Raw genomic sequence first — 15,845 nt, 5'->3', positions numbered from 1 at the left:
ATATAACCATAGGGGATAAAAAGAGAAGGAACAATGAGACACCATTCTTCTTGTTGAATGAAAAAGATTGACAAACTCCTACATAGGGATTTGGGTGCACAGGAGTTTGTCCAGATATTTTTCCATTTGTCGTATTGTCATTCAATGTAGACTGTGACCTTTTTTTTTTTTTTGCCATGCACAAAAGTTAATGATTTGTAGTAATATTTATTAACCTTGCAGTTTTTATGAGACTTGGTTGTATTACTTTCATCTGCTGTTAACAGTTTGACAATATATTCTGTACTCTTTGATCAAGTAATTCCACTTGTAGGAATTTGTCACAAGGTATAAAATTATATATACACAGGCCAGAGACTGTTCTTTGTAGCCTTGTTCATACTCATGAAAAACTGGGCAAATTTCCAGGAATAGAGAGTTTTATAAAGAGAATTTGGTGTGTATGTATACTTAACAGACATATACATAAAAGTTGAAAGATTATTGTAGTAGAATACTAACCTTTTAAATTATATATAGGTTAATACTTACGTAGAAATATATACATGACATTACTAAGTAGAAAAAGCAGGCTACAAAACCACTTTTGTGCGACTGTGCACCTATCAGATGCAAGCAGTCTCCTGTTCATAGCTGCACAGATGGTGGGCATATCCCACGGGAAGGGCGGTGCGAGGCACCTGTGCTGTAAAATAAAAAGCACTGAAATGGAATTTGGGGGGCCTGAGTTTTAGTTACTTTTTTGACAAATCTCTACAAATTAGGGCCTCCTTCTCTAAAAATGAGGGAAGGGAGGTGGGCATTGGACTTGATTAGCAATGACAGACCATCATGGTCGTCACCTTCATCTTCTGCGTCCATGGCAGACATTGGCCGTCAGTCCTGGTGCCCTTCTCTGGGCTCAGCCGTGCCTTAGAATTCTTCTCAACGCACTGTTTCAGGCCACCATTTCTAAGCTGGTTGTTCTTGACACTTGAAACGTTTTTGCCATCTTTGGATAAGATATTCTTAGAAGGCTTTTCAGCTAAAACAATTTTTTGACCAAGGAACTAAGTTCTTGTGGTGAGAACCAACAGGGAATATCTTTCAGAAAAAAAATGTTTAGTTTTCTGGTAGCCACATTTTCTACAAGCAGCAAAAAGGTGAAATAATTTTTGACAATATATTTTGTAGGATATTTTAACATGTCATTGATAGAAAACAATTACTAATGGGCTATTTCACATTCTTGTTATTTCATATAAAATCTTTGAAATCCAGTGTGTATTTTCAGCAATCCCATTTTACGTGACAAGTTTCCATTGGAAATACTTGATCTGTATTTAAATTTACAGTTCAAAAAGGAGAGGCCTACTGACATCCTTGGACTTTCTAATAATTGAATTGAATACTCATTCTTTACATTTAATTAAAATTAAATTAAATTAAAAATTAAGTGAAGTCCAGCTAGCCACATTTCAAGTACCCAATAGCCATATATGGCTGGTGGTTACCATATTGACAGCAGTACTTTGGGGACTACAAAGAAACATACAATTTAACTTTAGTCTTCAAGTATATTTCCCAGTTGGGAAAGCAGGATGTCAAAAATAAGCATATCAGGAATATAATCCAAAGCAGAATATAATTAAGTGCTAACGATTTTTATGGACAGATTAAGCATTAGTTAGGTAAGAAGTTCCAGAAAAAACCCAGCTTGATGCATTCTTCAGCCCTTTGGGGGCTGAGGGGTGGCAGTGGTGTGCTGAGTTTGTGAGAATGGTGTGCCTTACTTAGAAAGCATGTGTGTTCTCCCTGCAGGCACGGGACCCGCTGTGCTGGGGAAGTGGCAGCCGCAGCGAACAACTCCCACTGCACAGTTGGAATTGCTTTCAATGCCAAGATCGGAGGTATGGGAAACAAACTTCCTTGGGTATAGAAATGAGCCAAGAGCTCTTGTGCTCACTGGCTTTCGGAACCCTTTTGGAACCAAAGTCAGGCATGTTTTTGCATAATAGTGTTCAAATGTTGCTGACAGCAAAACGACCACGTTAACATGTGTTACTGGATCCAGTTAAAGACTTCGGAAGCAGGACCCCTAATGTGTTGTCCAGTATGTTAAAAAAGGTTGTAACACTGAGAATAGTGTTGTTAACATCTGTACAGAACTATAAAAATTGGTGCTTCAATCAGAAAGAATTAATAATATAAACACCAGGCCAGGTCATAATATCTGTATGGAAAGAAGGATTTGAAAATATGTTAAAGAAGAATGTCTTCTTTCCCTTTTCTTTAGGTTTTATAAAAATTTCCTTTTAATTGCAATTAAAATGGTAAATGTTACAATCTCCATTTGAAGTCCCATAATGTAGTAAGACTGTTATCACTGATAATTTCAGATTATATGCACACACATGTGCTAATTCAAATGTGCATAAGCTTACTACAAGGACCCAACCACAGCAATGGAAATCCAGGCATTAATAAAAGCACACTCTTAACTTTCCCATAAGTAGTCACTTTTGTTAGTATAGCCTGGAGCCACAGCCACATGTCAATGGGAACAAAACATTGTAAGAGATGGTATAGATCCTAGTGGCTTTGAAGGTGTCCCCTGGGGATCTCTTAAAAGGGTGTCATGAGATGAATGAAGCTCCTGGAAACAGGATGACATCCTTGTTTCTAATACACTGTTTGTTTTCAAAGGCTAAATACGGTTGGATCTAAAAAATAAAATAGACAGTTCTTTCTAGGATAAATGTAGAGGTCTTGTAACATGAAATATTTGGGGTGTATAATAATGGTGCTAAGAAAAGGTTTTCAGCAACTACTTTGAATGTCAGCCATCTGTAAATTTGACCTCTTTCCTTTTTTCACCCGGAATTCTTAGAGTGTGGCAGCTTGTTAAGCAGCAATTAGCTGTACTCTGAGAACCTGAGCTGGTGTCAAGGGCAAGTTCATGGAGGATCTAGGAAGGGAGACAAAGACTTCCCCTGAGAACCATGAGGGCGCTGGAGGCCCTGCTATTCCCAAGAGACTCACATGACTCCAGTGGCTGCCCGGTCAATCCTCCTTGCTCTCCAAGGCACACACAGTCTCCCACATACAGACACACATCCACGTCCCTATCATTTCTCTCCAATGCTAAGCCAGCTCTCACTGACCTTGAGGGAATGAAGAGATGAACTTGTGAACCTCACAGATAAGCTGCTGGCTGACCTGGCTGAACAAGGGCCTCAGTACAGAAATGCGTGCGTGGCAATGACTCAGAAATGTTCCATCATCCTGAAAAAAACATTCTGAATTATGTAATTAACCCCACGTACCCAAGGAATGAAGGCTTGCAGTTAAATGAAGAAATAGCCACCATTCATCTTTAAACTTGAGAAAACAAAATGCTTATTTGTCAGGCTTTGATTAAAAAAGTTAATACTACCCTGTAGGTAGGATTTTATCCAACATTTTGTTTATATGTGTGTGGACCTCACATAAATTATATGACGTAGAAACTGGACTCAGGTATTTTGTAGACACTCCTGCATGTTGGCATTTAGAGATATTGGTTAATCCAGTGTTATTTTCAGACCTTCCCTTACTGGTAAAATAGTGTTGCTGCATGCATTTGCATAGAAAATAAGAATATGACGTAGTTCATCTTTCTTTGATAAAAACCATGCAGATGAATCTTGAATATTCATGTCAAGTGGAAACCATTGGCTTCTTAGGACCCAGTACATGCGGAGCACCGTGCTGGGTATTCTGTTCCCACAGAAACTGCTGACAAAGTCTCTAAGTGCAGTTCCCATTTCCTGACTTTTAAAGGAACTGTTCATAACCTGTTCTCCACGTCACCTGTTCACATATATCTCCTTTAGAACTCCAAAAGCCTGAAGGAGAAGGCAGTCAAGGTACAACCACCAAATACAATGTCTTTAGGGATGCTTTGGGGAAATTTAATATTGACTGGGTATTTATTTCTATTATTTTTGGGTAAAAACTGTTAGAGGAATATAGTATCGTATCTGTCATGTACCTTAAAATGGCTGAGCCCAATATTTATATTTTTAGATGAAGGAAATGTGGCAAAATGTTCACACTTGTTGAGTACTGGCTAGGTCAGTGTTTATTGTCATTCTTTCTATTTTTCTGTGTTTGTAAGTTTTATAGTTAAAAGTTAAACACTTTTTAAAGCACAAAGAAGATAGTTTCTTAAAGAATTTTTTTATTTTCTACCAGAAGTCCTACCTAAAGACATATAGTATCTAATGCTGCCTGATTGGGGTTTTGTTACTTTAAATCCCCATTTAGTGGTAATCAATAAAAACGTGAAATCCTATTCGATAACAGTGTTTTCCTAACAAGTAAAATTGGCCTGTAAAGACATGTATTTTTAAAATAATACAATATTGCAGTGATGGTATTTAGCTTAAGCCGAAGCTGTTCTGTTTACTTAACAATTAGTTGTTGTGCATCTCCAAAATAGAAGGAAAAAAAGGAAAGCCTGGCATTTGACATATAATTTATTTTTTAATATCTGTGTCTGGTTTTGCAAATTAAGGTTAGTAATAAACTCCTGTGTGTCTGGCGGGAATATACTTAAATGAAGATTAATAACTGAACATTGCTAAAACCCTTTGAGAATTAGTTGATGTGTTATATGCATAGAGAGCATTCTCATTTATTATTTGATGTATAAATACCTTGACAAAGAAGTAATATATTAAATGCACATCAGTCTTACAGATTAGGAAATAATATCAAATATGGAGGAAATCAGACCAACCTAACTTGGCAGCTTTCCAACCTCTGTGAACATGCTAAGGTCAGAATGTTTTATACCAATTATGAACACGAGTGATCTAATGAAGAGAAATTCAGGGAAGATGGATTGCTTGAGGCGCTCTTTGTTGACTACTCAATTAAGACAGGGACAAAGAGAAGGGAGAGATTGTGGAAAACTAGGAAAAGAGAACAGTGGGTAAAAAAAAGATTTTTCAAGAGGTTTTGCACTTTTATATGCACTATATCTTCCTTTCTTCCCAAGAAAGCTCCAGAAAAGTTTGAATTATCTTTTTTCTGGGGAAGATATGCTCACTTAAGTCTTGATTAAAAGTTTATTTCTTTTTCCCCAAATGCTGTAGCTATAGTTGGTCTTGGGTTGTTTGAGTGTCAAATAGCAAAGCCTCTGATCGAGCTTCTCCCCGTCTGTCTTGAAGGAGTTCGAATGCTGGACGGAGACGTCACAGACATGGTGGAGGCGAAATCAGTGAGCTTCAATCCCCAGCACGTGCACATCTACAGTGCCAGCTGGGGCCCCGACGATGACGGCAAGACCGTGGATGGCCCAGCTCCACTCACCCGGCAAGCCTTTGAAAACGGCGTTAGAATGGTAGGTGTCCAGTGCAGCTTGGCTCATACTGTGCCAACTGGTGGTGATTCTTATATGAAACCATCTGGGAACTGGGGGCTCCTGTCTTCCAGCCTAGAGGAGTAGATGGAACTCAGAGGTACATCCAGGAGACAGGTTAATGGAAAGAGATGGGGAAGCTTTCAGATTGGAAGTTGAATCAGTTCTGCAAATGAGTTAAATGGTAGAGAGTTTCCCTTGATAAGAACAGAGGTATATTTGGATGCTTAGTTTTTTTCAAAGGAAATATATTCATTTATATGTTAATGTTGCATTTGGAGAAATAAATTCCCAGGACTGTGAGACTCAGAAAAAGTGGAGATACTGAAACTCTCAGGGTACTGTGGGTAGATCATTCCGCAATGCCCTTGGGGGCATCTCTCTTTCATTGGCCCTTCCCTAGTTCCACCTCTGTCCCACGTACAATAAGATTTCTATGCTGAACCCCCAGTGCCCTCACCAGGCAGCTCAACCCTGGAGGTCACTTGATTTCCCTGATATCATTAAGAAATTCCTGACTACTCCTCCCCAAACAGTGGAGGACATAATCTAATGTAATAAAACATCTGTTTCGAATTACAGATGTTAAAAAACCCTGCCTTCTTTCAGTTTAGTAAAAAATAATGATGCTGCATGCTTGTACTCATGGAAGGAAGAGAGCTCTACCAGAAGCACCTCCTTTCTCCTTCTTACTCATGCACAGAACTTTGGGGGACTTAAAGCATCCATTTTAATCATGATCTGGACCTAACCTCCTTTCCCTTCATCATCTCTTTATATTTTTTTATAGGCAATGCTCTTACTACCCATCAGCACACACTGCTTTCCCTGTGCATCCTGCCCCACTCCCCTATCCTACTATACAGCCAAATCCTATTTTACCATCAAGTCTTAGCTAAAGTGTCACCTCTTCTCAGAAGCCTTCTCACTGCCCAAACTAGGATTGAGTATAAGCAGTCCCTACTCTGTACCCCCCAAGCTTTATATTCCTACTGTTGTTACATATGGTCTTTACCGTATTGTGCTTTGTATCAGAGTCAGTTTTGCGTGCATCTCCCTCACTAAACTGTAAGTTCCTAGAGAGCAGAGTTTGTGCTCCACCCTCCTTTATAGGCTTTGCAAAACACATAGAGTGCATTGAACTTCGGTGACTACTCAGTAAATTGCTTGTTGAATTTAATTTATTGACCACAAATTGGGCTAATCATAGGGTTGTTATATATTCAGCCCAAATTTTGGCATGGAATGCATGCAGTTGATAAATGTAATGTTGCAGCTGGAATACAGATAGTAATAATACACCTTTGTGGGGTTGGTGTTAGGATTTTAATCAGCAGACTGAGCTAAGTCGTCTCCTGGTGTCTCTGGAATGCACTGGAGGGAAAAGCTTATGCACTTGTCATGAATGTACTTCCTAACTAAAAGACAGTCTGGATTTGGGGAAGATATACTTTCTAGCTCTGACAATTTTCAGCTACATTAGAGCTCTTTTGAGCAACAGGATAATGTTTTAAATCATTGCCTAGTATTTTCCTTTCAAGGTGTCTGAACACCAAATGAATGTACTCCAAGTAATCTGGTGATTTCATTACCAAAGCTCTGGACTGCGGATTACTATTCTCCCTCTCAGTGCCATCAGTAAGTGGTCATTCAAGCTAAATAAATCAAGCTTAGGTTATATTTGATTTTCAAATTGTATGTGTATGGCCCTCGATATAATAAAGAGCAATCTGGAATTTCTCATGAATAATATATACTTATATTACTAACGCACATAATCTCGTGAATGTACGCCTAGAGAGAAAATGCCCATATTCAATGGCTGCCATTGAAACAGATGATATGGGCCAGTGATTTTCAAATTTTTTCTAGCTAAGGAACCTTTTATTCAATGGAAATCTTAACTGGAAGTTCAAAACACATAAAAATAGGGTACTTTGGCTGAAGGAAAAAAGAGTTAAGATTAGAAACAAGATCATCTGAGAAAGCTACTCAAAGTTATATAGGAAGATTATATTTAGGAATAACTAATTTTGAGAAAATTTACTCCAAACTCACTATTTTTTAACTTTTTTATTTATTGATTTTAGAGAGGTGAGGAGGGAGAAAAGAGAGAGAGAGAAACATCAATTTGTTGTTCCACCTATTTTTGCATTTATTGGTTGTTTCTTGTGTGTTCCCTGACTGGGGATCAAACCCACAACCTTGGCATATCAGGACAACGCTCCAACCAACTGTACTGTCTGGCCAGTGCCCAAACTCATGATTAATTATGAAAACAACCCATGCTTATTATAATCAATCATATTCTAAAGAATAACCTAAAAATAGATTACCCACCCAATTAGATAACCAGTGGACATCTTTTCACAGTCCTAGCCCATTCATATTCCAAGGGGGATCTTTAGCCTCCGCACATTGTTGTTTTCACCCAACAGTGAATCATGGGCAGTCCCTTCAGGACAATTCATAAGGACATAACTCATTTATTGTAATGTTTCAAAATTTTTGGAGTATGGGATCCCATAATTCATTCAACATTCCACTGAGAACCTTTCAAGGTTTTAATCTAGGGGGAGAAAAGGAGTTTTAGTTTTAGAATAAACCACTTACTTTTAGAATTAAGACAGTAATGAACAGCAACAAAAACTCTTAAAGACAAATTGTTCTCTGGCTCCTAGCATCGCACATCCAACTGCGGAAGAGCAGTAGTGACCCATTTAAATGTGATAAGATCAACAGGATTGGGTTTTTACATGTTTAATACACGCAGGCTTCATTCAGACTTAAGCTCGGGTTGACTCCACCGTCTTTTATTTACTGCTCTCTGATCTGATATAGATCCAATTACCTCTCCGCTTCCATTTCCTCCTCTGAAGCAGGGCAATAGTAACACGTACTGACAGGAATACTCTGAGTGTTAAATGAGATGATGATGCACAGTACCTGGAACATAAGAGATGCTCAAGAAAAAACTTTTATTTATAAATAAATTTTCCACCATAGAAGAGATCATCCTCTTCCAAAAAATCTATATTTCTCATCAGTCCCCCATTCTTCACTTCCTACCATTTCCACACTGTAGAGTTCTAGAATGTCCCATTGAGTTGCTTGTAGTGGTAGATTAAAAATCATATGGTAGAAGTCTGCATAAACTTACTGAGCTCTGTAATGTCATTTGCTTTTTTCTCCTTATATCTACACTCGCCTTCAATTTCACTTGTCCTTAAAAGCGTATCTTCAATTTCATTGAGATAACCTCCTGATATACAAATTCATTTCAGTTTTCCATGTTTGTAGTCTTCAATTTTATTTATAGTTCTCAAGAGATATTTCTCTAAATATCTATAAACATGTAATTTAGTATTTTTAAAGCGGTATATTGAAGAGTCTTTTCCAGGAAAAAGAAACCTTTTATTCCTGTTACCAGGCATCAAATGAGGCAGTATGTTTTTGGAGATTATTCAAATTTGTGTTCTTTATATAATATGCATTGTTAAATGTATAAAAAATAATTGGATAAATAAGTTATACAGTTAGATTACAGAGTGCAATAGAGAAGTAAATTATTGGTTGAGTGGTGTAAGTAATGAAGGAATAAATGACTAATAAAATAATTCTTTTAGGTACCTGAGGGAATATCTATGTGGCAGTTCAAAGTTCTACACTCTTGGGGTTTTAACTACATCATCTGCAAAAATAATAACAATTGGAATTTATTTTTATTAAATTTATTGAGCTCTTACTTTCTCTACACTATAGATAAAAGATTAAAGAAGGCATCTCAGTTTTATATGCAATACATAGAAGCCCGATATTCCAGCAACATGACCAAAAACACAGAAACAGGATCACCTGAGCGAAGGATGAGTGTTAGGAAAGGAATAAAACCAATGACAGAGAGGACAGAACGGCTTTGGTTAGGAGGGTGGGGAGTCTTTGAGGTGGTGATTCACGAATAGAGACATCAATGATAAGAGGTCAATCACGTGAGGAGATGTGGAAAGAATGTTCTGTGCAGAAGGAACAGCAAGAACAAAGCACCGTGAGTGGAGCATGGTTCGGGTGAACTCACAGAACAGAATGCTAATTTGGGCTTTGGGGGCAACATGGTCAGAGAGCAGGTGGTAGGAGATGGGTTGGAGAGGTAGGCAGGGGCCAGCTCAGCAGGGCTCACTAAACCATGCAGGGTGTTTGCATTTTATTCTGTTACAGAAAACCGTTGGAGGTTTTCAGCAGAGTCATGGCCTGATGGGATACTCAATTTTAAAAGATCACTGCTGTGTACAGAATGCACTGTATGTGGGTGGGGGATGAGGAGGCAAGAGTGGAAGGTTCAAATGGTCCGGCAAAGAATTGATAATGAGTTGACTAGGGTGGCAGCAATATCAAGGCAACTAGAGAGATGGGTGATGGGAGAGACCCATAAGTATCGAGAGATTTTCACAAGGGAAATAAATAAATTTTGCCCAGGGAGTCCAAGTATTGATTGCATCCGTTCTTTCTGCTTGCTAATCAAAAAACGTAGCGAATACTGGATTTCAAAATGCTTTCTATTTGCTTACTATAAGATAAGCATTTGGCTCAGTAGAATGTAACACTGTTTTCAAAGACTTTAACAAAATCAGAATTGATTCAATTCTAGATTTAGAATTAATGTACCGAAATTGCGTAAAAGAAACGACATCGAACAAACCATGTCACAAGTGACAACTTGCTCTTTCTTCCAAAGGCTGCATTTCATGTGATGCTGAGGAGCTATAAAGTTACACACAAGAGTTAGAGGTATATAGTTTGGTCTGCATACACTTAATAATGACTATGATGAAGATACAGCAACACCATTTGACATTTACCAGTCTGTTATACTGTAGTAATTCTGTGAATCCCTAAAATAGATAACTTTTAATCTTCACAATGACCTCATAAAATAGATACTGTTCTCCCCAATTTTACAGAAAATACTCAGCATAGCTAAAGAAGTCAGAATGTGGGCCTCTAAGAAGTCTAACATTTTTTTTTTACCTGTTGTCATTTCTACTTTATTTGTCACCTCTGACCTCCTTCCTTCATCTGTGACCATATACCCCAGCTTTCCTCCTGTTCCTGTGGTGAATTCATTGCTCATGTTCTGCCTTTGTCCACCTGCTGCATTTCTTCACCGACGCCAGCCTTTCTCACGTCATCGAAGATACTGCCCAATTCACTCTCTTTTCCTTCATCGTCAGAATTTCCCTCTCATCTGTGCTGTTGCTGTTCACACACATTCATATTGTTAAACTCCTAAGAGAGCGAGGAGAATCCCTCTTTTGTCTCCTTCTAGCCTTCCAATTATGGCTTCATTTCTCTTTTTCCCATTAGAACAAAATTCCTTGAAAACATTGTTCCTACTTGCCCTCTACAAGATCTCCTTTTCCATTCTCTCTTGATGCCACTACCTCAGGGCCCTGACCTGTTACTGCCGGGAAGCTGTTCTTGCCAAGGTCACAGCGACCTCCTTCTGGAAAACCCAGTGCTCTTGTCTGACCTCTCAGATATAGTTAGTACTAACAAGGACGCCAGCCCGCTTCTTCCCATCTACACTATAACACATGTGTTCCCAACCCTTCAGAACCCTTTCTTGGCAACTATTATCCCTCCTTTTGTTTACTAGATTTACTTACCTTGCTGATTAATTTTCTCCTCCAGAAAATTAATTGCGATGGTGGTGTTCTCTGTGTATTCCAGGCACCTAGAACGGTGTCCAGAGAGTTAGCGAGCAGATGTGCGAGTGACTGTGCCGCCGACTCCCATGCCAGTTCTCTGCATATACTGAATGAGTTTACTTAAGGGTTACACTTGCATTGCTTCTGATTAATAATCTGGGAGAGTTATTAACATAAATGGTATGTAGTCTGATGGCTAATGTACCCAGACTCTAGACTCAGGCTCCCAGTGGGTTCTAATACTTTCTTACCTTGTTCAAGTTCATTAGCCTCTCCAAGGATCAGTGTGTTCCTCTATAAAATGGAGCTAAATGCTGGTAATTACTTTTTAGGACTGTTGTGAGGATTATACATTTAATGCCTGTAAAATACGAGGCAAAGTTCCTGAACCACAGTAAAGTCTCTATTCTGTTATAAACCTTAGTCATTATCACCACTGCAAAGGCAAGGGTAGTAATAATGAAAAATCGATTAATCATGCAAAATACTGTAAAAAGTCTTGATTGTTCGAAATTGCTGCATCAAATCAAGTCCATATTACTGAGTGGTCCTTTGGGAAGGTAAGCATATGATCTTGTGAGTATTATTAAGGAATGGATGAAATAAATGGAACAAAATCTAAAGGGGTATTTTCTAAAGTTAAATCCATAACACACTAATCAATAAAATGCTAAAAAAAAGAGGGGGGTGCATTTTGCTGTCAAGTTGCTTGAAAAACTCCGCTCATTATATGCTCCCTTTGGGAATTTAAAAATATATTGAAGACTCTGAGAACTCCTGCAGTAAAGTTCCCCTTTATTTAATCAATGTTCTAAACTTTTGAGCACACAGCAGCTTTTATTTTCATGATTTTTTTTTGGAATTGCTGTTAATTTCATTTTAAATTCTTCAGCGCTACTTAGTGAAAATTTAGTTAAACTCACTAGACTTTTAGAGTCAGAATGTTAGAACCCGAAATAATTGTAGTGGTTGAGTTGTTTTTACCAACCTTTCGTTGTTTATTTTCTTGCGGATGTTACTACCATTCACCCATTCTCCCCTCCTAAAACTTGCGGTGTCTTCTTTCCTCACCCCAGTCATCCAGTAAGTCTTTCTTTGCTCTGCTACTTCCTAAAAGTCTAGGGAATCTGCCCTCGTCCTCACAGAACCAAGGCCTCTCACACAGACTTGGCTAATAGTGTACTTCCAAATCTCCCCTCTTCCCAGCTTGAGCTTCAACTTTCAAATTAGCATTAACATTGCAGCCAAGGAAGCATTTCTTATATGTAAATCTTGTCATTTGTCTTCTCTTTAAAGCTCATCTCCTATCTGGGGATCTGGGTGACCAACAAAGAACATTGTAAGCTTCTTAGGAAGGAACATAGATTTCTTACAATTTTACCAGGGGTCTCAGAATCACAATCTTACATGTTAGGAAAGGACAGTTCAAAAGTTGCACTCATTTGAACTGAAACGATTCCTCTTAACCACGGCCATCCTTCACCCTGACTCCTTGGTATGACTGGCAAAAACTTCCCTCAGGGGAACTCTTGGCTTCATCTACCCAGGCAGTTCTAAATAGGAGAGCAATTTTATAAAATGAGTGAGTCAACTGACAGTGTTGCAGATAGAGGTGACCCAAGATTTGGTGTCAGAATAAGAAGCTATTTGCCTACAGTTTTCTTTGACAGATTTTATTCATTCACGGGTTTTTTTTTTTTTTTTTTGAGATTTTATTTATTTATCTTTAGAGAAAGGGGAAAGGAGGGAGAAAAAGAGAGAGAAACAATGAGTGGTTGCCTCTCATGCACCCCCTACTGGGGACCTGCCCTGCAACCCAGATATGTGTCCTGACTGGGAATCGAACTGGTGACCCTTTGGTTCACAGGCTGGCACTTGATCCACTGAACCACGCCAGCCAGGACCACCTCTTTTTTGTACTTATTTTTTTAAAATATATTTTATTGATTATGCTATTACAGTTGTCCCATTTTCCCCCTTCCCTCCTCTCCGCCCTGCACACCCCCTCCCACCCACATTTCCCCCCTTTAGTTCATGTCCATAGGTCATAAATATAAGTTCTTTGGCTTCTACATGTCCTATATGATTCTTACCCTCCCCCTGTCTATTTCTACCTACTATTTATGCTACTTATTCTCTGTACCTTTCCCCCCTCTCTCCCCTTCCCACTCCCCTGCCGATAACCCTCCATGTGATCTCCCTTTCTGTGGTTCTGTTCCTGTTCTAGTTGTTGGCTTAGTTTACTTTTGTTTTTGTTTTAGGTGGGGTTGTTAATAACTGTGAGTTTGCTGACATTTTACTATTCATATTTTTGATCTTCTTTTTCTTCGGTAAATCCCTTTAACATTTCATATAATAAGGGCTTGGTGATGATGAACTCCTTTAACTTGACCTTATCTGAGAAGCACTTTATCTGCTCTTCCTTTTTAAGTGATAGCTTTGCTGGATAGAGCAATCCTGGTTGTAGGTCCTTGCCTTTCATGACTTCAAATAATTCTTTCCAGCCCCTTCTTGCCTGTAAGGTCTCTTTTGAGAAATCAGCTGACAGTCTTATGGGAACTCCTTTGTAGGTAACTGTCTCCTTTTCTCTTGTTACTTCTAAGATTCTCTCCTTCTGTGTAATCTTGAGTAACTTAATTATGATGTGCCTTGGTGTGTTCCTCCTTGGGTCCAGCTTCTTTGGGACTCTCTGAGCTTCCTGAACTTCCTGGAAGTCTATTTCCTTTGCCAGATTGGGGAAGTTCTCCTTCATTATTTGTTCAAATAAGTTTTCAATTTGTTGCTTTTCCTCTTCTCCTTCTGGCACCCCTATAATTCGGACGTTGGAACATTTAAAGATGTCCTGGAGGTTCCTAAGCCTCTCCTCCTTTTTTTGGATTCTTGTTTCTTCATTCTTTTCTGGTTGGATGTTTCTTTCTTCCTTCTGGTCCACATCGTTGATTTGAGTCACAGTTTCCTTCCCATCACTATTGGTTCCCTGTACATTTTCCTTTGTTTCTCTTAGCATAGCCTTCATTTTTTTTCATCTAATTTGTGACCAAACTCAACTAATTCTGTGAGCTTCCTGATTACCAGTGTTTTGAACTGTGCATCTGATAGGTTGGCTATCTCTTCGTCACTTAGTTGTATTTTTTCTGGGGCTTTGATCTGTTCTTTCATTTGGGCCATTTTTTTTTGTCTCGATGCACATGTTATGTGGTAAGGGGTGGAGACTTAGGTGTTCACCAGGGTGGGGCAACCCACATCACTGCGTTGTGATGCTGTACATGGGGAAGGGGTCTGAGAAGGAACAATGGCACTTGCTCTGCTCTCTGCTGGCTTTCAGTCACTTCCTCCGCTACCCACAAGCAAATTGGGCCCTTCTGGTTGCTGATTCCCGAGTGGGTGGGTTTGTGTACGTTGTAGGACCCCGTGCGTCTCTCCAGTGAACTCTCCTGTGAGGCTCGGAGTTTCTCCTGCAGCCACCTCAACCCCCACAGGAGTTTTCGAACAGTGGTTTGAGGCTTTATTTCCCCAAGCTGGAGCCTTGGGGTGCGCGGTCTGTCTCATTTCCCAGTTGTTCATCCCGGTTTATCTGCACGCGAATGTGGGACCCCCTGCTCCACCAGCCATCACCTTGCCGGGTCCGCCAGCTGCTGCCCATCTCCACCCCTCCTACCGGTCTGGATGAATGTGTCTTCTTTAACTTCTTGGTTGTTGGACTTTCATACAGTTTGATTTTCTGTCAGTTCTGGTTGTTTTTTGTTTTTTTAAATTGTTGTCCTTTTGGTTGTGGGAGGAGGCACAGTGTGTCTACCTATGCCTCCATCTTGGCCGGAAGTCTCATCCACGTATTCTTGATTGCATTCAGGGCACATTCCCTGGGTGGTTATAACATTCCAGGCACTTTGCTAGGTGACAGTGAAAGATGAATAACACAGCACTTGTCTTTGGGAAGCTCACCATAAAATAATGAATAAATGTCCTAAGTAAAGTGCAAGGAAACTCCCAAAGTTCCTTCTGTGAATAGAGTCTGATAAGCAATAAGGAGGACAGACTAAACACCACACAATAACAAAACTTATTGTGTGCAGTCTAGTTGCCTTGCAGTCTTCTTTTTTGTCCCATTTGGGTTATTAAACTTTAGTAATACTTGGTGCACTTGATATTCATCAGCATGCATCTAATGCTTTGATGACTTTTTACAGTTTCCTGACAAATATGTTTAATTATATCCTATAGAAAATGAGCAACAAACTTGGAATAAAATCTTTTCCTTTTTCCCATAATCAAAAAATCCTATGTTAAGGTTCCCAGTACTTCTCTTATTATTGTACTTAAGGTATTTCTTAAGTACCCACCACATAATGTACACTGGTTTGGCATTTATCTTAATCTTTTATCTGGAGAAATAATGTAACTCATAGATATTGTAGGATCACAGCTTATAGAGTTTCCTTTGTCATTTTATCTACAAGTAAAGTTTCAATTCCAGGTTATTTTTCTTCGAGCTTTTTAGACTTTGGGTTAAAGCATTCAATACAGAACCAATGTCAAGGGTAGGGAATAAAAGTAAGTAAAGTCACAATCACTGGCCCCTAATCTCTTTGTTGGAACTGTGTCCTTTCATCCCCCCATTTTCACTCTGCTCTTCTATTCAGGGGGCAGATGGAAGCAGTACATTTGATGAACATCTGCTGGCACAGCCCTAGCTTTTGAGTCTCTTATGAGGGCTGAGTAGTATATGCCCTTCCCATCATCAGTTTCCTTTTGAT

General features: G+C 39.1%; 1 protein-coding gene across 5 annotated transcripts in view; it reads left to right on the top strand.

Annotated features, from left to right (window-relative positions):
* The window catches only part of PCSK5 (proprotein convertase subtilisin/kexin type 5), a 421,805-nt gene that overhangs the window by 154,936 nt on the left and 251,024 nt on the right, over nt 1–15,845 (top strand). For all 5 annotated transcript variants that reach the window (XM_053923627.2, XM_045191544.2, XM_045191524.2 and 2 more), the window contains exons 6-7: nt 1,801–1,889; nt 5,196–5,368. In XM_053923627.2, the coding sequence (XP_053779602.1) occupies nt 1,801–1,889; nt 5,196–5,368 (262 nt within the window). The remainder of the gene's footprint in view (nt 1–1,800; nt 1,890–5,195; nt 5,369–15,845) is intronic.

Source organism: Desmodus rotundus, chromosome 1 (assembly GCF_022682495.2).
Source record: "Desmodus rotundus isolate HL8 chromosome 1, HLdesRot8A.1, whole genome shotgun sequence".
Taxonomy (NCBI): Eukaryota; Metazoa; Chordata; class Mammalia; order Chiroptera; family Phyllostomidae; genus Desmodus; species Desmodus rotundus.
This window is presented reverse-complemented; position numbering and strand designations above follow the sequence as displayed.